Consider the following 23752-nt stretch of genomic DNA (forward strand, 5'->3'; position numbering starts at 1 on the left):
GGGAGGAGGGAAGGGGAAGGGTTACTGCTGGACATGGGGGGAGGGAAGAGGAAGGGAGAAGAGGTGCTGCTGGGCCTGGCCGAAGGGGAAGAGGAGGGAAAGGTGCTGCTGTACTTCAAGGAATAAGGGAGGCAAAGGAAAGGTGCTGCATGCTGGAGGGGAGGGTGAGATGGTGCATGGGGAGAGAGCATATTAGTTGTGAGTGGGGCTGAGGGGAGGGAAGGAAAATTGTTGCAGGAGGAGTGAGAGTGATGAGAGAGGGAGAAATAGACATGGGGTGGAGGGGAGAGAGAAATGGTGCATGGGAGAGAGCATGTTAGTTATGAGTGAGGTTGGGAAGTGGTGGACTGGGGTGGGTGGGAAGGAGGGCTGCCACACTTGAGGGAAGGGGTGAGGAGAAAGCGTGCAGGAGGCAGAAAGTGTGGGGCTCATGGAGAGATAGAGAGAGGGAGAGATGGATGGGGAGCAGAAAGGATTGAAAGAGAAATGTCACACTCAGGGGAAGGGGGAGAGGGCAGGGAGTGAAAAGTTGGACTCATAGAGGGAGAGAAAAGATGTTGGTTGGGGAGGGAATGAGGACCAGAGGAGAGGAAGCATGCAGGAGGCAGAGAGAAAGAGATGTTGGACTGGTGGAAAGGAGGGAGAAATGTTGGATGTGGCAGTAGATGGAGTGGGAGAGATGCACCCTGCCTGGATCTCTCGTTCTCTCTTTCCCCACTCCCTTTGCAGCAGGGGAGGGAATGAACGAGAGAGGGAGACATGTTGCCAATGGGATGGAGGAGAGAGGAAGAAAAGTTGGACTCATGGAGAGACAGAGAGAGATGTTGGTTGGAGGAGGGAGTGAGGACTGGGGGAGAGGAAACGTGTAGGAGGCAGAGAGAAAGAAATGTGGATATCCTCAAAACCTGACTGGCAAGGGGGTGCTCCAGGATCGAGTTGAGAAACATTAGGGTTGAGAAACTGAACTCTTCCAGTGACAGCCCCAGTATAAGGGCTGGTATAGCTGGGAATAATCTCCTTTCCTATTAACAGGAGCAGAGACCCTGATCCAATGGGTAGCCACCCCCAAAACCATGAGTACCCCCGCAAAAGCCACCTGCATGGCTCCACCCCTCCTCCAAGAGGGCTGCTCTGCATTCCCTCAGTTGCAGTGCCATGCTCACTTGCCTGGTTAGCAATGTGGGCACCAGCACTGAACCTCTCCTGCCTGGTAAATTCATCTGAATATCAGGCCCATTATTTCTCCAATGTGCTGCTCATGCCAGCCTCTGCTCTCCCTCTGATGTCACTTCCTGGTTGCAGGAACAGGAAGTGACATCAGAGGGAGAGCAGAAGCCGGCACCGGGATGCAAGTTGGAGATGCTGCTCACGCCAGGGAAGTTAAAGAAGTACGGGGGGAAGGGAAGGTGCGCACACACACAGGGCAGGGGGAAGGGAAGGAACAGGGGCGGAGGAGAAGGCACTATTGAGGGTTTACAAAATTACTACAAAATTGAGGGTTTACAAAATTACTACAAAACCCACTATTGAGGGTTTACAAAATTACCCTCTGTAAAACTAAATCAAAAATGAATCAAACAGCAGGAACTAATTAGGGTAATACCTTATCGACTCGACGCCATTTCGTGCTGACTTGACAAAGAATGGTAACCGCCCTTTCCTGGTGATGTCCACCAAACCTCCTCCGTTGTCTATCACGCCAAAATGAATTGCAGCTCGGCATATGCTGGAAGTCTGCAAAGAACAGAGTAATGAATAGTCCTCACAAGGTTCTATGCCAGAGGGGCAGAATAGAGAATCCAAATTCCAAAAGGGCATTTTTCTGACATACACAGAATTTTGCAAAAGCCACTTGGCACGTGAATGAGGCAAATTGCATTAAATGGGCTAAAAATGTAAGATGCTGATACCAGCTCATACCAAAGGTCCGCCAGCCTCAGCATTTTATCTCGGACAGTGGCTAATCCAGGCAGAACAGAAGTACCCAACAGAAGCCCAAAGATTAGATCCATTCCTTACTGTTCATACTCAGGGATACTAACGGTTTAGGGACTTTTCCTCCAGGAACAGGTCTAAATTATTTTTAAACCCTGCAATACTAATATCTTTTAAATATGTTACTTATTCATGTCATAGACATGCCATCAAGAAGAGTGTGGGGTAGTGGTTAGAGCTACAGCCTCAGCACCCTGAGGTTGTGGGTTCAAATCCCACACTGCTCCTTGTGACCCAGGGGAAGTCACTCAATCCTCCACTGCCCCAGGCACATTAGAAATCCAATTCAAATTCTACTGCCTGATATTCAAAGCATTACACGGCTCTTCCCCCTCCTATCTAAATAACCGCTTAAACCAAATCTCCACCTCAAGACACAGAAGAACCTCGAACCCTTTCGCCTTCCCCCCACTCAAAGGCACACAACGCAAGAAAATGTTTGACAACCTTCTGGCAACACAAGCAGCAAAAATCAACCATTCCATCTCCAATCTTATGACAATATCAGACAACCTCAAAACATTCAGAAAAGAAATCAAAACCCTGCTTTTCAAAAAATTCATCCAAATATCTTAACCCCTCCTCTTTTACCTCCAGAAGATTCACCTACCTTCAGATAACCTTCCCCCAAATTACCCACCTTAACACCTTCCAATTAAACAAATACCATAAATAGATTGTAACCTACCCTCTCTAACTGCATTCCATATGTATTTTTTCATACAGTTCTTCACTGTCAGTTTAATTTCCATCCTATAAGTTCACATAGAATTTTTCCTTTTTCAACCATCTTTATTTTCTCTTCTTTATTAATTTCCAGGTACTTTAGTTAGATTGTGAGCCTTCGGGACAGTAAGGGAATTTTTTAAGTACCTTCTTACTTCTCATTTATAATCTTAATGTATATTTTCTTCAAACCGCTTAGAACCTAACGGATGTAGCGGTATATAAGAAATAAATTACATTACATTACATTAGAAAGACTGTGAGCCTGTAAACTGCTTACTACACCTTGTCCAAGCAGTATATAAAGACTCCATTCCCTTCCCTCATCCTAGCACTACGCCCCCACCCCACCTTCTCATGTCTCCACTCAGTCATCTCTTCTCCAAGCTGAAGAGCCCAATCTTGTTTGCCCTTTCTTCACTGAGAAACCCTTTCATCCCCTCTATCATTTTGGTTGCCCTCCTCTTTTTCTCTCCTAGCATCTTTTTGAGATGGGTGATCAGAACTGGACACAAGTAACACCATGAATCAATATAGAGGTGTTGAAAGAGTCCGTTTTATTCTTTGCTCTGCTCCAAATAACTTCTAACATTCTATTTGCTTCCTTGACCAACCCTGTGAATTAAACTGCAAAGCAGAGAATGACATGGGGACAAATTTTTCCCCGTCCCCACGGGAACTCATTTTCCCATCCCCACGAGGTCTTTACCTGTCCCTGCCCCATTCCTGCAAGTTCCCTCCTCATCGGCACAAGCCTCAAACACTTTCAAATCCTAAGTAGCAACATTCTAGAGCTCAGATTGTGATGTCATAATGCCTCATTCCACCAATGCCTAAGCTCCGTCCTCATCTGCACAAGCCTCAAACACTTTCAAATCCTAAGTAGCAACATTCTAGAGCTCAGATTGTGACGTCATAATGCCTCATTCCACCAATGCCTAAGCTCCCTCCTCATCTGCACAAGTCTCAATCCCTTTAAAATCCTAAGTAGCCTCATTCTAGAGCTCAGATTGTGATGTCATAATGCCTCATTCCACCAATGCCTAAGCTCCGTCCTCATCTGCACAAGCCTCAAACACTTTAAAATCATAAGCGTTCGAGGCTTCTGCGGTTAAGGCAGAGCTTACAGGAATGGGACAGGGACAGCGACAAAAGTCGTACGGACAGGATGGGGAACTTGAGTTCCTGCGGGGACGGGGACAAAGTTCTGTGGCACTTTGACAACTAGTGCCACTGAAAATGGCCAGTTAGTGCTTAATGTGCAAAATCGGTTATTTCATGGGCGTTCCGAGGACACAGTTAGCACATGGCCAGTTAAGTGCCAATATTCAGCACGTAACCAGCCAGGATAACTGCATAAATAGCCCTGTCTTTATGTGGAAAGCCATAGCTGGTTAAGTACCGAATATTGAGTTTAACTGGCTCCACCAACTTGGAAATTCAATGCTGAAAGCCGGACATGGCTCAATATTGATTTTCTGGGCATAACGTTGCCGGCTGTCTACAAAATACTGATCACTGCCAGGTAAAAATCAGCCACTGAATGTTCTGTATGACTTTTCCCCCAAATGTGTCCACATTGTAATGCAATTAAGTGGGAGGATAAGACGGCTCCTTCTCCCTATTCCCTAACTCACTGCCTCTGCGCCATGTGTCACTCCCTGGGACCCTAGGCAACTCACTTAAACCTCCTATGCCCCAGGTACCGTAGGTACATTGTGAGCATAAGAACAGCCATACTGGGCCAAACCAATGGTCCATCAAGCCCAGTAGCCCGTTCCCATGGTGACCAATCCAGGTCCCTAGTGCCTAGCCAAAACCCAAAGAGCAGCAACATTCCAGCATCTCAAAGAATAACCAGATTCCGGAACCCCAATGAGAGCAACATTCCAGAGCTGAGATTGTGATGTCATAATGCCTCAGAGCCAACCTCATCAGTGATGTTACAATGGCTTGATTGTCCTATACTTGGCACATATAAGAGTATAAGAACAGCGAAACTGGGTCGGACCAATGGTCCATGTAGTCCAGTAGCCCATCCTCATGGTGGCCAATCCAGGTCACTAGTACCTGGCCAAAACCCAAGGTGTAGCAATATTCCATGTTACCAATAAAGGGCAAGCAGTGGCTTCCCCCATGTCTTTCTCAATAATAGACTATGGAGTTTTCCTCCAGGAACTTGTCCAAACCTTTCTTAAAACCAGCTACGCTAACCGCTCTTACCACATCCTCTGGCAACGTTCCAGAGCTTAAATATTCTCCAATTGAAAAAAATTTCCTCCTATTGGTTTTCAAAGTATTTCCCTGTAACTTCATCGAGTGTCCCCTAGTCTTTGTCATTTTTGACGGAGTGAAAAATTGATCCACTTGTACCCGTTCTACTCCACTCAGGATTTTGTAGACTTCAATCATATCTCCCCTCAGCCGCCTCTTTTTCAAGCTGAAGAGCCCTAACCGTTTTAGTCTTTCCTCATATGAGAGGAGTTCCATCCAAGATAGCTAGGGAAAAATACTTGGAGTACCTCAATGTAAAAACCAGCTTGATAGTATTGCAAAGGACGGTATGTACAGTAAGTACCTGAATAATAAACTAAGGAGCTTTCAAATATTTTCATGAAAAAAACAACTTTGTCAATTGTGCAGTTGCCTAATGGGAAATGTAGATGGTACAGAAGAAAGAAAAGTCACTTTACTTGAAATCTGTAAGAGACCAACTCTAATGAATATTGGTAAATCCATGTTAACTGGTCCGGTTTCAAGGAGGGTCCCCATTCGACATCTTCCATGGTTACAAAAAAAATGGCCCAAGTTAAGGGGCCCCTAACTCTGGACCTCATTGAGAGCATGCCCCAAAACTTTGGATACCTTCATTAGAGGTCCCCAAAAAATTTTTCATCAAATTTCAGAGATGGTCAAGTAGGGAGCTCTGGACCACTTGACATGGAATGACAACCTAGCAAGAGGCAATTTAACGCAGGTACCTCTAAGAGAAAGACTTTTGTTGGAAGAGGAAATAGAAAGCCTTTTTTGGGGAGTCTGATCACTGAGCAGCCAAGAATTTCAGCTTTCTGAAACTTTAAAAAAAAAAAAAAAACATTCACAGGTAGGACAGGGAAAGGGAGGGATGGGGAAGGGGTGTTGGGATTACATGGCTTGAGGCTGTTACTGTACGTTCCTATTGTATAGCAGGATAGGTGCATAGAAGAACCATGTGTGCCTCTCTGGTGCTTATAACTGTCTGATTATGGTTTGCGTATCAGTTAAAAACTTTCTTTAAACCAGCTACACTATCTGCTCTGGTTTTAAGAAAGGTTTCCTGGAGGAAAAGTCCATAGTCTGCTATTGAGAAAGACGTGGGGAAAGCCTCTGCTTGCGTTGGATCGGTAGCATGGACTATTGCTACTCCTTGGGTTTGGCCAGGTACTAATGGCCTGGATTGTCCACTACGTAGATGGGCTACTGGGCTTGATGGACCTTTGGTCTGACCCAGTATGGCTGTTCTTATGCTCTTATGTGTGCCAAGTATAGGACAATCAAGCCATTGTAACATCACTGATGAGGTTGGCTCTGAGGCATTATGACATCACAATCTCAGCTCTGGAATGTTGCTCTCATTGGGGTTCTGGAATCTTGCTATTCTTTGAGATGCAGGAATGTTGCTACTCCTTGGGTTTTGGCCAGGTACTAGTAACCTGGTTTGGTCACCGTGAGAACGGGCTACTGGGCTTGATGGATCATTGGTCTGACCCAGTATGGCTGTTCTTATGCTCTCATGTGTGCCAAGTATAGGACAATCAAGCCATTGTAACATCACTGATGAGGTTGGCTCTGAGGCATTATGACATCACAATCTCAGCTCTGGAATGTTGCTCTCATTGGGGTTCCGGAATCTTGTTATTCTTTGAGATGCTGGAATGTTGCTACTCTTTGGGTTTTGGCCAGGTACTAGGGACCTGGATTGGCCACCGTGAGAACGGGCTACTGGGCTTAATGGACCGTTGGTCTGACCCAGTAAGGCTATTCTTTGTGTTCTTATGTTCAGTTACTGTATATGCTTCAATAACAATTGTTAAAACAAAACCAAAAACAAAACTCACAGAATCGTAAAAAAGAGTTCCAAAGATTTTGGCATTGTTGTCCTGGCATCCTGCGGGGCACATATACCTAGTGACAGCATGGTGAGAGAAAGCAGTCTGTCAGATTGAGAAGTCTTTTCATACGTTTGAACTTCTAAAGAGAGATCCCATTAAAGTTTATTACTACACATGAAACATTTCTTCCAAGTTAGCAGCGCATTTAAACAAATTTCTTCCAACTGAAAGGATATTTATCGTTTTTAGTAATTAAATGTACTTAACGAAAGAAGCAAAAAAAATAAAAAATGTGCCCGGCATTCTTCCTACTCTGACTGGGTTCCATAATTTAAAACTCAGCTGGCAGGTACCCAATAAAAACGAGAGAAAGACAATCGCCGGTGGAAAATATATTGAGACGCACAGCTGGGAGCCTTAGCTTATCTTAGCAATGCATCACTTCTTCTAACAAGAGGTTAACTCCCAGTACTCAAAAAGGTGCTTACTTCTTATTAAAACTATAATAAATGAAAGACATTGGTTGAAATCCAACACATCTTATCTTGGAAGGAAATGCTGCCTCAGGCACGGGATATTATCTGAAAATTCCAGCGTTTAATACTTGGACTATTCGATAATTTTTTTTTTTTTTAATTTCTTTATTAGTTTTCAATTTAAATCAAGCTAACCACTTGTACAGAAAGCAATAGTCATAATAACAAATAATCATAAAATAATTTAGCATCCAAAAAAGAAACATTATTTAACTATTTATGCTCAAGTCCTCTTCCTGGATCCAAGTTTTAAACTAGCGAAAAATTAAAAAGAACAGAAATTTTTTAGCAAGATGCTAAAAGCAGAAGCACTGAAAATGAGGTCTCTTAATTATATTAGGGTTCAAGATATTCCTCCATCCAGACGAGACGTTTCTACAAAAGTTGTCAATTGAGATGGTTCAAAGAATACATATTTAACAGAACGGTAACACACTATACATTTACATGGGTGTCTCAAATAAAAAGTAGCCCCCAGAGAAGTAACCCCATATTCAATAATTTTTGAAGAGAGGCAGATCGGGAGTACAAGTCTACACATTTCTGGGGGATTGCTGCACTCTTCGGAGGGGGGGGGGACCATCTTAATTTATTGGTTCCCCTGCCCTAGGGTTACCAGGCATCCGGACGGCTTTTCAAAATCCAGCACTTTGTCCGGGTTTTGAAAAGCTTCCCCCGACATTGTGTCAGGCAAGAGGGCATCTACGGATGCGTGGATGCCACGCGATGACATCATGCACATGCGCGAGTGCGCGTGATGTCATCGTGTCGCATCCACGCAGGCGCGGATGCCCTCCTGCCCGACCAGAGCAAGCAGCGGGGGCGGGATTAGGGACAGGACTGGGGTGTGACAGGGTGGGGGATGGGCGGGCCTCGGAGCGAGTCTATGGGTCTGTATTTTACGAATGCAAAATCTGTTAACCCTACCGAATTAAAGACTACCTGTTACATGTGGATCCTTTGCACTTGTCTCTCATCTTGGTCTCACAGCTGATGACTTGTGCTAAAAAGATTAAAAGAAGCATGAGCCAAATTGAGAATAAATCAGGGTGATGAACAAAATTTTTGAACCAACTTATTTGCGGACTGGAAGCCTGATCCCAATTCCTTTCAGAACAAGGATTTGAAAGAGGAGGTGCACTACAGCAAAGTGTTGTACCCTATCACCATAATTCTATATATGGCGCTACAATCTGCATATGCAAATCTGAGTGGGTGCCCAATTTGCACACACAAATTGCCAAACTAGCCAATTAACACTGATAATTGGGTGCTAATAATTATTGGCACTGCTTCTCGTTAATTTAAATTTACATTCATTTGAATTTACATTTTCCCTATAAAATAAAGAAATTCCTCCTCCTTAAGAAATTTGAGTCTCTGGTTATTTATTTACTTATTTTTAACTAATTATGTAAATTTATATATTCTCTCCTTGGCATTATAAAATGCTAATCAGAATAGAATATAAATTGTACAACCTCAAAAACCCTAGATGTCATAACATCAGGGAAACAGCTTTCCTAAACCACAAGCCCAACTCTTACCCCTAAAGTTCATGAAGCAATTTATTCCATTCCTATACAGCCCTTATCCTAAACGCCCTCTTTCTCTACATCTTCTCTCATAACATCTGCATTAGGAAATGCCCAAAAACCTCTATAAGAGAACCAAAGAAGATGCATACACACATACTGCGCTAATTAAGACGCCAACAAGCATGGCCAAAGTCCAAGCACAGCCTCAAACAAAGCAATTTAAAAACATATCTTTCTTGAATCAGTAACCAATGCAACTGTCTAAACAAAGGAATCAATCTATTCCTTACATTAAAAAAAACCTAGCTAACAAATTTTGAGCAACCTGAAATTTCCACAACAAAATATTCAGCAATTCCAGAAAGCATTGCAGTAGTCTAACACACTCAAAAATAAATGCTCCTCATAGTGAATCACTGTTTGAACAATTTGGGTTTGCCGAGCATAAAAAAATGCCCTTAAAGGAGTTGCCAACAATGTAGCTCCAGGACTGGTTGAACTCAAGGGCAAACTCTACAAATGTCTAGAATTCATTTTGGCCCACCGTTTGCTGTGCTATTTTAACTTTATTAAGAGCGCTCCTGACCAAGACAGTTCACAGAGGCTATTATTATACTGATCCCCAAACCTGGATGAGATCCTGAGAAAGCCCAAAATTATCGTCCTTTCTCACTTCTCAATCTAGACTAGAAGATCTTGACTAAAATATTAGCCAAGTGTATTAATGTGGTTTTGGAATCTATTATTCACAGCGACCAGGTGGGAATTTATGAAGAAACAATATATTGGAGATAATCTCAGACTTTCCCATAATGTAAGCTTTGAGGATTAAAAAAATTTTCTGTGCCTGTGGTGGGCCTAACCCTCGACACAAAGAAGGCTTTTGCCTGTATTGAATGGCTGTATCTCTCTCTCCAGGGAGCCACTTTCAGCTCTTATGTGGCTAGAGCCTGCCTTAACAGGGTCCAGCATATGGCAGATGCCTGTTCTGTATCGGATTTCAGGCTCCTTCTGAGCTTCCTTACCCAACAATGTCTAAAATATTAGGTGTGTTTGTATTTTTTAAATTTTTTTTGTTGTCTCAATTTTTTTTGAAATTTTTTGTTGTTTCAATTCTGATCCTGTTATCATTATAATATTGTAAACTGCTTTGATATCTTTAATTGAAATGGAATAACCATCTGTTGGAACAAACGACGTAACCTTAACATCTGGCCCGGAGCTTTCAAACCACACTAATTCTACTTTATTCACTTCATACGCTAATGGTAGTCCATTAACATTCTAGCAGCTGGAATGCATAGCCAAATTTTATATGGGAACAGCTTTGAAAACATTTTTATTACATTTTTTTTTTTTAGTTCAATATTTTTACTGAGTTTAAATTACACTAGGGTAATTCCATGTCATAGAAACATAGAAACATGATGGCAGATAAAGGCCAAATGGCCCATCTAGTCTGCCCATCCACAGTAACCATTATCTCTTCCTCTCTCTGAGAGATCTCATGTGCCTATCCCAGGCTCCTTTGAATTCAGACACAGTCTCTGCCTCCACCATCTCTTCTGGGAGACTGTTCCATGCATTTACCACCCTTTCCGTAAAAAAAAGTATTTCCTCAGATTACTCCGGAACTTATCACCTCTTAACTTCATCCTATGCTCTCTCAATGCAGAGTTTCCTTTCGAGTTAAAGAGACTCGACGCATGGTTCAATTTCAAGGAGAGTCCCTATACAACACCGTCCATGGATACAAAATAGTGGCCCAAATAAAAGGGCCCCTAATTCTGGACCTAGTTGAGATCATGCCCCAAAACTTTGGATATCCCTTGAAAAAATTGAATCAATTTCTGAGATGGTTGACAGAAACAGCAGCAACTCATAATTTGAAACCTCCCTCCCCTCCTCTTTCCCAGTGCTAATATTACATACAAATTACGCCAGGGATCTCAAAGTCCCTCCTTGAGGACCGCAATCCAGTCGGGTTTTCAGGATTTCCCCAATGAATATGCATGAGATCTATATGCATGCACTGCTTTCAATGCATATTCATTGGGGAAATCCTGAAAACCCGACTGGATTGCGGCCCTCGAGGAGGGACTTTGAGACCCCTGAATTACGCATTGCTAACTTGACAATAAGTATCACGTGTTGCCCATATTCTCTTAAAGGATGCCAAGCTCTGCCTCTTAATTGCAGCCTCCTCCTCATGCCCTACTGACATTCCACCACCCCAATCACATTCAATTTAGAATTGCTTTTCCATTCAGACAAGACTGATTGAATACCAATTCCAATCAGCATAATCAAACGACTTATCTCTGCCCATACGCAGATCATGAGGCAATGCAGCTGATCTCCGAATCACAGTGCTATAACTAAAGCGTAACCTCAGTGCCAAACACATGCCGAACCTGATCCCTTCAAATTATAAGAGCCAAGCAGCCTTCGAAACAAGGATCCCTCAACATCCTTGCAAGACCACGAGACATCAGACATATCCCCATATAATTCTGTGGTCCATTAACATTCCAGCAGCTGACCAAACTAACCAAACTCTTATGGGAACAGCTTTGTAAACAGTTTTATTGCATTTTTTTTTTTTTTTTAACGTTCATCAGTGGGGATATCCAGCCATTTCTCACAGCTTAAAATGGTGCACCATGGGATACATCCAGACCTCCTATAATAACTGCCAAATTTACACACTAAGGCCCTGATTCTAAGTTAGGCAGCTGCACCACCTAACTTAATTGGTCATAAACGGAGCGGTAATTGACCGCATCATTTAAAACCAATTAAAAAAATGATTTTTAAACAATGCAGGTGCGTAAGGGTGCCTCCAAACGGCTGCTGTTCTTTCATCTGCAAAGGTGTTTTATGATGCTTTAACACCACTGTAGGTACGGCTAACGCCAAAGTGGCATTAGGCGTCGTTAAGCGCCTCCATAGCCGCAATTGTCTTGAAAGGTAGGTGCTAGAGATGTAGGCCTTTAAAAACCCTGGCCCACTTTTCACAAAGCTACGATTCGAGAAATGGTGCTGTTGCGCGATCGATACACAATCAGCGACTGTTTTTTTTAGGCGGCCACCGACATTGTTGCCGTTTAAAGAATCTGGCCCTAACTGCGCATGAAAAAATATTTTACATTTTTCTTTTGAGAGACCAGAGAGTGGGCATTCCTGTGTTAATCTGTTAGTACAGCCGGTGGCGTAGTAAGTAGGGGCGGCGGTCCGTCCCACGTGCGGTCTTCCTAAGGACGCTGCACCCCTCCTCCTCTCTGCCCCCCTCCCCCCGCTCCTCTCCTTACCGCATACGTGCGTCCTGTGCCTTCCCTGTACCTTTTTTTACTTCCCCGGCATGAAGTTGCTGCCCGCGTCGGCACTTACGGGACCCGCGCCAAGGAAGTGACATCAAAGGGCAAGCCAACACCAACGTGGGCACACTGCTCAAACCAAAGAAGTTAAAAAAGGATCAGGGAAAGGGAAGGAGGCGCGCACGCTGCAGGGGGGGAGGGGAAGGGTACCACCGCCCCAGGCGTCGCTCACGCTTATTACGCCACTGAGTCCAGCCTCCATTACCACATGCTAACCACTTAACACAGAAATACCGTGCGAGCCCTTAAATCCTGCATCATAGTTGGCAGTAAAGGCTCACACGTAACAAAATTTTAATGGTCAACCACTAATGGCAACATTAGCACAGGGACATTAATCTGAAAACATCGAAAAGGGTCATTCGTACGGCTGCGGTAAAAATGGCTTTAGTGCACCAAAAAAACCTATGCACGGGCATATTACGGCCACTTTATCCTGCAGCTTAGTAAAAAGGACCTCTAACTCAGTATTATAATGGAGGTACTGCTCAATTTGAAAAAAAAACAAAGGCGTGGCAAACCACAAAAATGCAGAGCAGAAAAGCCACAAATTATCAGGATGAGAGGCAGGAGTTCAAAATTAAATCACTTTATTAAAATACATTAACAAGATACTGTAAAGATTGAAATTATTGCATAGAATAAATATTAATTCCCTTTTATTCATACACATCTAGGGTGGGGTGGGGGGTTGGGAATATTTTATGATTTCTTCTGCTTATGATTAATTGTTGGATATAAGGGAGGGGGGATATTTGATGAAAGCTATAATTTGATGATATAATATGTAATGTTAAAGTATAAAATTATTGAATTTGTGTTATACTTATTGTGAGTTTAAAAAATGAATAAAGATTTATTAAAAAAATAAAAAATACTATTAAAAAAAAGCAGGAAAATCCAGATGAGTGGATATATTAAGGACCCAACAGGGTCAGTGTTTCGGCAGCCTATAGCTTCCTCAGCAGTCCTCAGGGAAAGGAAGGCGCATGGGTTGTATTACACAATACAGTTTTGCACTTAATAATATGTGTGACATGGGGTCCTTTTACTAAGGCGCGTTAACCAATTTAGCGCGCTAATCAATTTAGCACGTGCAAAGATTAGCACGCGCTAAATCGGTTAAGACGCCTTAGCAAAAAGGACCCCATAGCGAGGCTCAATTCTCCACAAATAAATATTTTTAAAATCACTTTAAAAAAATGAAATAAATTAGCCAGCCAAATAAACCCCCCTCCCTGCCCCTTTACAAAAGCGCAGAAGAGGTTTTTAGCGCCAGCCGGCGCGCTGAATGCTCTGCACTGCTCCGACGCTCATAGGAACTCTATGACCATCGGAGCAGTGCAGAGCATTCAGCACACTGGCTCGCACTAAAAACCTCTTCTGAGCTTTTATAATAATAACTAGTCTTTAAGCCCGTTACATTAACGGGTGCTAGAATATATGTATGTCTGTCTTTCATTCTTTCTTTCTCTCTCTCTCCCCTTGGCCGCTTTCTGTCTCTCTCTTTCCTCGGCTGTCAACCATCACCCCTTGCCTGTTCCACCTGTTCAGCAGTAGGCCTTCTCCCTTCCTTTTACCTCCCCCTGTCCAGCAGCACTCCTTACCTGCTCCCCCTGTCCCTCTTCCCTGCTCCCCCTGTCCAGCAGCACTTCTTACCTGCTCCCCTGTTTCTCTTCCCTGCTCCCCTGTTCCTCTTCCCTGCTCCCCTGTTCCTCTTCCCTGCTCTCCCTGTCCAGCAGCATTCCTTCTTTCTCTCCCTGACCCTCTTCCCTGCTCCCCCTGCCCAGCAGCACTTCTTACTTTCTCCCCCTGACCCTCTTCCCTGCTCCCCCTGTCCAGCAGCACTCCTTACCTGCTCCCCCTGTCCAGCATGCGGCTCCTCTTCTTTAAAACAGCGTGGCATGGTGCAGGAGGAACAGTGATCGGTGGCGCGAGGTGGAGAGCAGGTGATGACAGTGATCGGTGGCGTGAGGTGGAGAGTAGGTGATGACATAAAACGCGCGCATGCGCACTCGTGTTTTCGCGACGGATCAGGGAACACGTTTTTTTAGTGCGCATGCGCGGCCTAGCATTTTATTATATTAGATAATAATAATAAATTTATTCTTCTATACCGCCATTACCCAAGAGTTCTAGGCGGTTTACACCATAAGAAACTGAACAATCAGCGAAGTGCATACATATCATAAGATTAAAAAAAACAGGATTAAAAGTTAGTAAAATAATTACAATCTTAAAAAGACCTAATTAACTGATAAATTTGTCAAACAAAGCAGGCTTTACTAATTTTCGAAAAGAACGGTACGACATGGCTTGATGAAGACATTCACCGAGCCAACATTGTAGTTTGCCTGCCTGAAACGCTAAGGTCCTTTCAAAAAAGGTCTTATATCTGACACCATTTGGCTTAGGATAGGTAAATAAGCTAGAGTTTCTTGTAATCCTTGATGGTCTATATCAGTGGTTCCCAAACCCTGTCCTGGGGGATCCCCAGCCAGTCGGGTTTTCAAGATATTCCTAATGAATGTGCATGAGAGAGATTTGCATATAATGGAAGCGACAGGGGACACAGGCAGCCAAAATAGACTCTGACATCTCTAAATTACTGACCAAAACAACAGACATAAAAGAGTTCCGCAAAGAAATAAAAACACTACTGTTCAAAAAATATCTCCCATCACTCTAACCACCGCCCAATGAGTTCCCAATCAACGACTTCGGAATCACTCATCCATATTATCTCTTTGTCTGTGATCAAGAATGTACTGTAACTCTTCTACACTACACCCGACTTAACTGATCGAGTTGACATGTAGCACCTCTGTAAAATGCATTATCTTCTGCTATAGGTATTATCTTCTGTAATAAGTAATATCTTCTGTGAAATTGTAATATCATAACTCTTCACTGTTCCTGTAACTTACTCCTATCCTGAAATGTAATTCTACTGGAATGTCCCAGATATTTTCTATATTGTAATCCGCCTAGAACCGCAAGGCACAGGCGGAATAAAAATCCCTAATGTAATGTAATGTAATGTAATGTATGCAAATCTCTCTCATGCATATTCATTAGAGATATCTTGAAAACCCGACTGGCTGGGGGGTCCCCCAGGACAGGGTTTGGGAACCACTGGTCTTTATTATAAAATTCAAAGTGGGGGTGGGGGCTAATTTCTAGATTCTGTGGTATCTGAGGGGCCCTTCTACTTAAGTGTAGAATGCACCAACAGACCTTAGCATTTGCTGAAATGTGGTCAACGGAATCTGCAGCATTCAGCGTACATTAATGTCTGTTAGCAGACGCTAATCTTTTGGAACTGATAATCCCACCCAGTGAGGGAAATTAAATCCTGCCATCGCCTTAACTCCGCGTACCCACGGCCTACATCCCTTCTGAGCAGACGTGAGCAACGCTTGCTTACTCATATAACTGTGCGATGTAACCTTTTTGGGTCTGGTTACTTTCTCCTCCACCCAGGTGTGTTTTTCTTCCAGGAGCTTTGGCGTCTCCACCTCGTTCGCCTCGTCGGTCTCGTGCCTCGAAACATACCGCTCGTCTACAAAGAAAACACAAATAAAAATCAGAGCTCGATCAGCGCCATCTGTCTCTAGGGACTAGGGATGACCACAAGGAATAGTTGGTTGGCTCGTTTCAAGTCTTTTCACTTTTTTCCCCTCTGACATTGGGACGATTTTTTTTTGGTTTCGCACATTTGTGTTAATAAAAAATGTTGAACTAAGCCACCGCCACCCTTTTCAGTTGTATAATAATAAGTGGCGGAGTAAGGGTGAGAGGCGCCTTTCCCGCCCTCTTCCCCACCCTCCGCCGCCCGCATGCCCCCTTCCCTTTCCCCCAAACCTTTTTAACTTCTCTGGCGTGAGCAGTGTGCCCTCGTCGATATCGGCTCACCCTTTGATGTCGCCTCCCAGGCGCAGGTCCCGGATGTGACGGCAGAGAGAACGCCAATGCTGACGCGGGCAGCAACTTCGCTCCGGGGAAGTAAAAAAGGTAGGGGGTAGGCAAGGAGAGGAGCGTGGGGGGGAACAGAGAGGAGGAGGAGTGACCCCCCCGGGTGCCCCCCCACCCCCTACCACCCCCGCAACCCCTTATTGCGCCACCGGATTTAATCATGAATTGATAATAATGTGCAGACTGGATGGACTGCTCAGGTTTTTATCAAGCATCATCTACTATGATATCATACAAACAGAGAAAATGATAGCAGATAAAAGCTGTATGGTCATGCAGTCCACCCCTAGGAGATCCCACATGCCTGTCCCATGTTTTCTTGAATTCAGATTCAGTCCTTGTCTCCACCATCTTCACCAGGATGTTGTTATACACATCCACTGCCCTTTCTCTAAACCAGAAACCCCAGGTGCCAAGTCATTATTGCACCTGGGGTTTGCAGGCTGACCCATCCTCCCTCTCCCGCTTTTTTCCTTGTTCCCCAGCCCCCTCCCTTGTGGTGCTTCCATACCCGTATCCTTCACCAGTTGTGGCAGCCACAAATACACACTGTCTGCAGCCGGGCCCTTGAACCATTCCTCCCGAGCAAACAGGAAGTTGTATTAGCGGGCTGTGTGGCAGAGGAATAGTTCCAGGTCCTGTGTGGTTTATGGCTGCTGCATTTGGTGAAGGACAGAGGTTTGGAAGCGCTGTGAGGTGGGGGGAAAAGAAGCGGAGTGGTGTTTGGGCCCAGGGTGCAAAGAGGAAACGAAGGAAAGGTATTAGCAGCACCTTCAGGATGCAGGGAGAAAGGGAGAGCTGGTGGATTCACGGGGGGAGGGGGGTCAGGAGAATTTTTGGACTATTTGGGGGGAGCAGGAGAGTTGTTGGACTTTCCTGACCCCCTCAGTGAGTTCTTGGTTGGACTCACTGAAGGGGAGCCTGAAGAGATGCTCTGCTCATGGGGGGTGTCAAGAGGGTAGCTGGACTCATGTTCCCCAGCTTTATGGAGCCCCAAATCCCCTTCCTTCCTGCTTAGCCACAATGAACTCATAGAAAATGTTACTTCATGCAGTACTGTACCTTTGAAGCACAGGTTATTATGACATCTCCCGCCATAGCTGGGTGGGCACTCTGAACAAGACCGGCCATTTTTGTAAGGAGCTTCTCCGATCCAGTTCCCCCTAAATTAAACAAATGAAAGATTTCAGTAAGCCTTCCTGATGCCTTTTATGTTGAATGCATTTAGGGAAATGTTTTGCAGTAAATATGGCAGGTGTGGCCAGCATCTACTCGGTATTTACTCTGACTTACTGCAAGGCCTTACATTATATGTCTTAGCAGATAGCACAGGGGTATCCGTGCTATCTTTTGAGACATGTAACCCAAGCTCTAGTGCGAAGGCCAAAAACCATGTACTCACAATGAAGAACATGAAGGCCCCTCCCCCAACCTATTCCCTCCCTCACAAAGATCCTAACCTGGCATTCTTCCTTCCCAGCCTACCCCCAGAGACTTACCTTGTGGATGAAATGAGAGTGATCCCCTTCCGCTCTTGACTCCTTGCTGCCCAGGTTCAAAATGGCAGCTGTGACCCCTAATCTTGACCATCTGGTGGCAGGATGGAATGGGCATCCCTCCTGCTGATTTTCACTGGCACGGGGGGGGGGTCCCTGGTGCCAATTCATTGGGGGGTCATCAAGGAGGCTCAGCAGCAGCAGGAGGGGGGGCTTTTTTTAAATGGGACACACAGCACAATCACTATTTCTTGTGAAATGTTAGAGTATTGATCAGTGGGCTAGTTTGCATGGAATTTCTTTTGTTTGAAATATTTTTATTGAACAGAAAGGTTATTGAACGGACAGAATAAGCAAAACAATACACTGGCAGCAAATGGAGACACAAGGCATGGAATTTTAATACTGATGACCCATTTGCATACCCAGATTGGAGAATGAGTGATCGCATGATAACATATGCGGTGGGCCATTTTGTGCATCTGGGCCTGAAACGTTTCACACTAAGGAGGGAAGCTATCAACAGTGGCGTAGCGAGGATAGGAAGTGCGCGGGGGGGGAGTGCCCACCTATCCACCCCCCACTCCTTCTGCACCTCCCCTGGTTCCTTTCCAGTCCCCTATGCCACACTCGCAGCCTCCCTTTGCCCCGTACCTCGCGACCAGAAAGCGATTAAGTGATTTCAGAGGGGAGCCAGGTTGGCGCGAGCAGTGGACCGAAGAAGTTGATCGTGCTGGTGAAGATGTAAAGAGGTACGGGGGGGATTAGAGAGCACAAGCGTGGCGTGGGGGGTTGGAGAGGTGCCGGTGCCCCAACCAAGGCGGCACCCGGGGTGGTCCGATCCCCTGCCCCTCCTTACTACGTCACTATCATGATGTGTTTATATGCGCTCTGACTAGCAGAGGCCCCATTTTAATGGGAGCCCACATCGACAACTTCCCCCCCTAATAACACTGCGCAACAAATTTTAACATTTTTTCTGGGGCAAGAAGAAAACGAGGTTTACTTTATAGAATTTGACCCCCTGTGTATGAAAATAGTGTCAGGTTTTTCCCGTCACGTAATCGCAAATATTTATAGCACGAGATGTTATAATGTCACGCATTACGCCGATTTTTTTTTTTTTAATATTCTTTATTCATTTTCAAAATTACATTAAGTGTAAAATATATTCATTCACAGTAACAATAAATATATCACTTATAAACAATCATTGGTACATTATATAAATTTTTATCCCTTCCCCTTTCCCATCCCTCCCATCCATATCTTCCATTATTATATAAAGCACAGTTACTTACCGTAACAGGTGTTATCCAGGGACAGCAGGCAGATATTCTTAACGTATGGGTGACGTCACCGACGGAGCCCCGGTACGGACCTTTTTAACTAGAAAGTTCTAGTTGGCCGCACCGCGCATGCGCGAGTGCCTTCCCGCCCGACGGAGGAGTGCGTGGTCTCCAGTTAGGATAAGCCAGCTAAGAAGCCAACCCGGGGAGGTGGGTGGGTCGTAAGAATATCTGCCTGCTGTCCCTGGATAACACCTGTTACGGTAAGTAACTGTGCTTTATCCCAGGACAAGCAGGCAGCATATTCTTAACGTATGGGTGACCTCTAAGCTAACAGAGAGGGAGGAGGGATGGTTGGCCATTAGGAAAATAAATTTTGTAACACAGATTGACCAAAGTGTCCATCCCGTCTGGAGAAGGCATCCAGACAGTAGTGAGTAGTGAATGTGTGAACTGAAGACCAAGTGGCCGCCTTGCAGATTTCCTCAATAGGCGTGGAACGGAGGAAAGCCACAGAAGCAGCCATAGCCCTGACTTTATGGGCCGTGACAGCTCCTTCCAGTGACAGGCCGGCCCGAGCATAACAGAACGCAATACAGGCAGCAAGCCAATTGGACAGCGTTCGTTTAGATACAGGGTGACCCAGACGGTTAGGATCGAAGGTCAGAAAGAGTTGAGGAGAGGAGCGGTGAGCCCTGGTACGGTCAAGGTAGTATGCCAGGGCACGCTTACAATCCAGCGTGTGAAGAGCCTGTTCCCCAGGATGAGAATGGGGTTTTGGGAAGAAGACAGGCAGCACGATGGACTGGTTGAGGTGAAAGGCTGAAACCACCTTAGGAAGGAATTTAGGATGGGTACGCAGAACCACCTTGTCATGGTGAAAAACAGTGAATGGTGGATCGGCGACCAGTGCATGTAGCTCACTAACCCTCCTGGCAGAGGTGATGGCAATGAGGAAAAGCACCTTCCATGTGAGAAGTTTGAGCGAGGTAGTAGCAAGAGGCTCAAAAGGAGGTTTCATGAGGGCTGACAAAACCACATTGAGGTCCCAGACGACCGGGGGAGGCTGAAGAGGTGGTTTGATATTGAAGAGGCCTTTCATGAACCGGGAAACCAGAGGATGAGCCGTGAGGGGTTTTCCGAGGATAGGCTCGTGAAAAGCAGTGATGGCACTGAGATGGACTCTGATCGAGGTAGACTTGAGACCAGCGTTGGACAGAGAGAGCAAATAGTCCAGTACGGTTTCCACCGCCAATGAGGTGGGATTGTGATGATGCAGGAGGCACCAAGAGGAGAACCGGGTCCATTTCTGATGGTAACATTGGAGTGTGGAGGGTTTCCTAGAGGCATCCAAAATGCGACGGACAGGCTGAGACAGGTTTTCTGGAGAGGTCAGCCCGAGAGAAACCAAGCTGTCAGGTGGAGGGAAGACAGATTGGGATGTAGCAGAGACTGATGTTGCTGCGTAAGCAGAGAAGGAAATACAGGAAGAGGAATGGGCTCCCTGGAGCTGAGTTGAAGCAGGAGGGAGAACCAGTGTTGTCTGGGCCACCGAGGGGCGATGAGAATCATGGTGGCCCTGTCCTTGCGGAGTTTGAACAGGGTCCGCAACATCAGAGGAAGTGGAGGGAAGGCATAGAGGAACCGATCCGTCCAGTCGAGTAGGAATGCATCCGGGGCCAGACGATGTGGAGAGAAGAGTCTGGAACAGAACTGGGGCAGTTGATGGTTGTGCGGAGCTGCAAAGAGGTCCACCTGCGGAGTGCCCCAGCGAGCAAAGATGGAGTGGAGAGTGGGAGGATCCAGGGTCCACTCGTGAGGTTGAAGGATGCGGCTGAGCTGGTCGGCCAGGAAGTTCTGTTCGCCCTGGATATAGACCGCTTTGAGATAAAGATTGTGGGCTGTGGCCCAGGTCCAAATTCGGAGGGCCTCCTGACAAAGGAGACGAGATCCGGTGCCGCCTTGCTTGTTGATGTAGTACATGGCGACCTGGTTGTCCGTGCACAGGAGAAGAACCTGAGGATAGAGAAGGTGCTGGAAGGCCTTGAGAGCATAAAACATGGCTCTGAGTTCCAGGAAATTGATGTGATGTTGATGCTCCTGAGGGGTCCAGAGTCCCTGGGTGCGTAGATCCCCTATGTGAGCTCCCCATGCATAGGGGGAGGCATCTGTGGTGATGATCATGGAATGAGGGGGTGGATGAAAAAGGAGGCCCCTGGAAAGATTTGAGGAGTTCAACCACCATTGAAGAGATCGCTGAAGAGACGATGTCACAGAGATGGGATGAGAAAGAGGATCCCTGGTCTGTGACCATTGGTTGGCGAGGGTCCATTGCGGTATCCTCAGATGGAGTCGCGCCAGAGGAACCACATGGACTGTCGAGGCCATGTGACCCAGAAGAATCATCATCTGGCGAGCAGGGATGGATGGTTGGAGGAGCACCTGTCGACAGAGGTGAAGCAGTGTCCAGTGCCGGTCGGCAGGAAGGAACGCTCTCATGAAGTTGGTATCGAGAAGTGCTCCGATGAACTGAAGGCGCTGCGTGGGAAGCAGATGCGACTTGGGATAATTGATCTCGAACCCCAAGAGATGGAGGAAAGAGATGGTGTGGTGGGTTGATTGCAGCACAAGTGGAGAGGTTGTTGCTTTCACCAACCAATCGTCCAAGTAGGGGAACACTTGTAGGTTGTGGGACCTGAGACAGGCCGCTACCACAATCAGGCACTTGGTGAACACCCTGGGTGATGATGCGAGACCAAAGGGCAGCACTTTGTACTGATAGTGGTGATTCAGTATCTGGAATCGGAGGTAGCGACGTGAAGCCTGATGGATTGGGATGTGAGTGTAGGCCTCCTTGAGGTCCAGGGAACATAGCCAGTCGTGTTGAGATAGAAGAGGATAAAGTGTGGCAAGGGAGAGCATCCTGAACTTTTCCTTGACCAAACACTTGTTGAGGTTCCTGAGGTCGAGGATAGGACGAAGATCCCCTGTTTTCTTGGGTACCAAGAAGTAGCGGGAGTAAAATCCCTGACCTCTTTGGTCTGGTGGAACTTCTTCGATGGCATTGAGAAGGAGGAGGGATTGGACCTCCCTGAGGAGGAGTGGAGTTTGGGAGGAGTGAGAAGCAGACTCTACGGGAGGATGGTCTGCAGGAAGAGTCTGGAACCTTAGTGAGTATCCGTGACGGATGATGTTTAGAACCCACAGGTCTGATGTGATGGCCTCCCAGCGTCGTAGAAAGATGGTGAGGCGGCCCCCGATAGGTTGAGGCAGAGGCAGCGAGGGTTGGAGACTGGCTATGCCCTGGAGAAAGGAGTCAAAAGGGCTGAGGAGGCTTAGTTTGAGGGAGAGGCTTGGCCGTCTGGTGAGATTGCGAGCGAGCCTGAGAGTGTTGTTGTTGTTGTTGGCGAGGCCGACGAGATTGCTGTTGAGGAGGATTAAGTGGCCTAGCAGAAAAACGACGTTGGTAAGAGGACTGAGGTCTGTATGGTCGTGTTGGCGGAGTCTTCTTTTTAGGCTTAATGAGGGTGTCCCATCTCGTCTCATGAGCCGAAAGTTTTTGTGTCGTGGTATCCAGAGACTCCCCAAAAAGTTCATCACCAAGACAGGGCGCGTTGGCAAGGCGGTCTTGGTGGTTCACATCAAGGTCAGATACCCTCAGCCAGGCAAGGCGTCGCATGGCCACTGCCAGAGCAGAGGCTCGGGAGGAGAGCTCGAAAGAGTCATAGATTGAGCGTACCATGAATTTCCTAAGCTGAAGGAGGGTGGAAATTTGTTGCTGAAATAATGGAACCTTGCGTTCAGGGATATACTTTTGCAGAGCAGAAAGTTGTTGTACCAGATATTTCATGTAAAAAGAAAAATGAAATGAGTAATTGTTGGCTCTGCTAGCCAGCATGGCATTCTGGTACAGGCGCTTTCCAAATTTGTCCATTGTTTTACCTTCTCTGCCAGGAGGGGTGGAGGCATAGACACTGGAACCATGAGATTTTTTGAGAGTGGATTCTACCAGGAGGCTCTCATGTGGCAATTGGGGTTTATCAAATCCCGGGATAGGGATGACCCGGTATAAACTGTCCAGTTTCTTAGGGGCACCTGGAACAGTAAGGGGATTCTCCAAATTTTTATAAAATGTTTCCCGTAGAATATCATGGACGGGTAGTTTGAGAAACTCCTTGGGGGGTTGATCGAAGTCCAAGGCTTCTAAAAAGGCCTGGGACTTCTTTGAGTCGGACTCAAGTGGGATGGAGAGAGCCGCAGACATCTCCCGAAGGAATTTCGTAAATGAGGACTGCTCGGGTTTGGAGGTGGATTCAGCCATGGAGGGTTCTTCATCAGTGGAAGAGGCATCCTCCTCGGTACCGAGTGGGGACTGCTCCCATAAGTCTGGGTCCCTGATGGCCGGCTCAGTATGGCGGGTTTTAGAAAGGGACTTGCCAGATCTCATGGATACGGTGCCGGGAGATGAAGATCGGTGCCGATCTCTGTCCCGGGAGGAGTGGTGCCGATCCCGGTCCCGAGACGATCGATGTCGATCCTGGGGCCGGGAGGGGTCCTCCGCCGCGCAAGTCTGAAGTGTAGGCTGGGCAGATAAGACCGGCATGGAAGTGTTCATCGGTACCGAGGGGGTGGCCACTGGCGTAGTGGTGCGAGGCTCGGGCCGGACCGGTACCGGAAGGAGTGGTGCCAGCAGGGTCGGAAGCAGTTCCTGGAGCTGGTGCTGTAGCTG

The 23752-nt window shown here is 46.1% G+C and overlaps 1 protein-coding gene across 1 annotated transcript in view; it reads right to left on the reverse strand.

Annotated features, from left to right (window-relative positions):
- Positions 1–23752, reverse strand: part of CRISPLD2 (cysteine rich secretory protein LCCL domain containing 2) — a 177818-nt gene that overhangs the window by 84324 nt on the left and 69742 nt on the right. The window contains exons 6-10 of the mRNA XM_033941577.1: positions 17301–17401; positions 15691–15825; positions 8291–8351; positions 6819–6885; positions 1604–1734 (exon numbers count right to left, since the gene is read on the reverse strand). Coding sequence (XP_033797468.1) covers positions 1604–1734; positions 6819–6885; positions 8291–8351; positions 15691–15825; positions 17301–17401 — 495 coding nt within the window. The remainder of the gene's footprint in view (positions 1–1603; positions 1735–6818; positions 6886–8290; positions 8352–15690; positions 15826–17300; positions 17402–23752) is intronic.

Source organism: Geotrypetes seraphini, chromosome 4, assembly GCF_902459505.1.
Source record: "Geotrypetes seraphini chromosome 4, aGeoSer1.1, whole genome shotgun sequence".
NCBI lineage: Eukaryota > Metazoa > Chordata > Amphibia > Gymnophiona > Dermophiidae > Geotrypetes > Geotrypetes seraphini.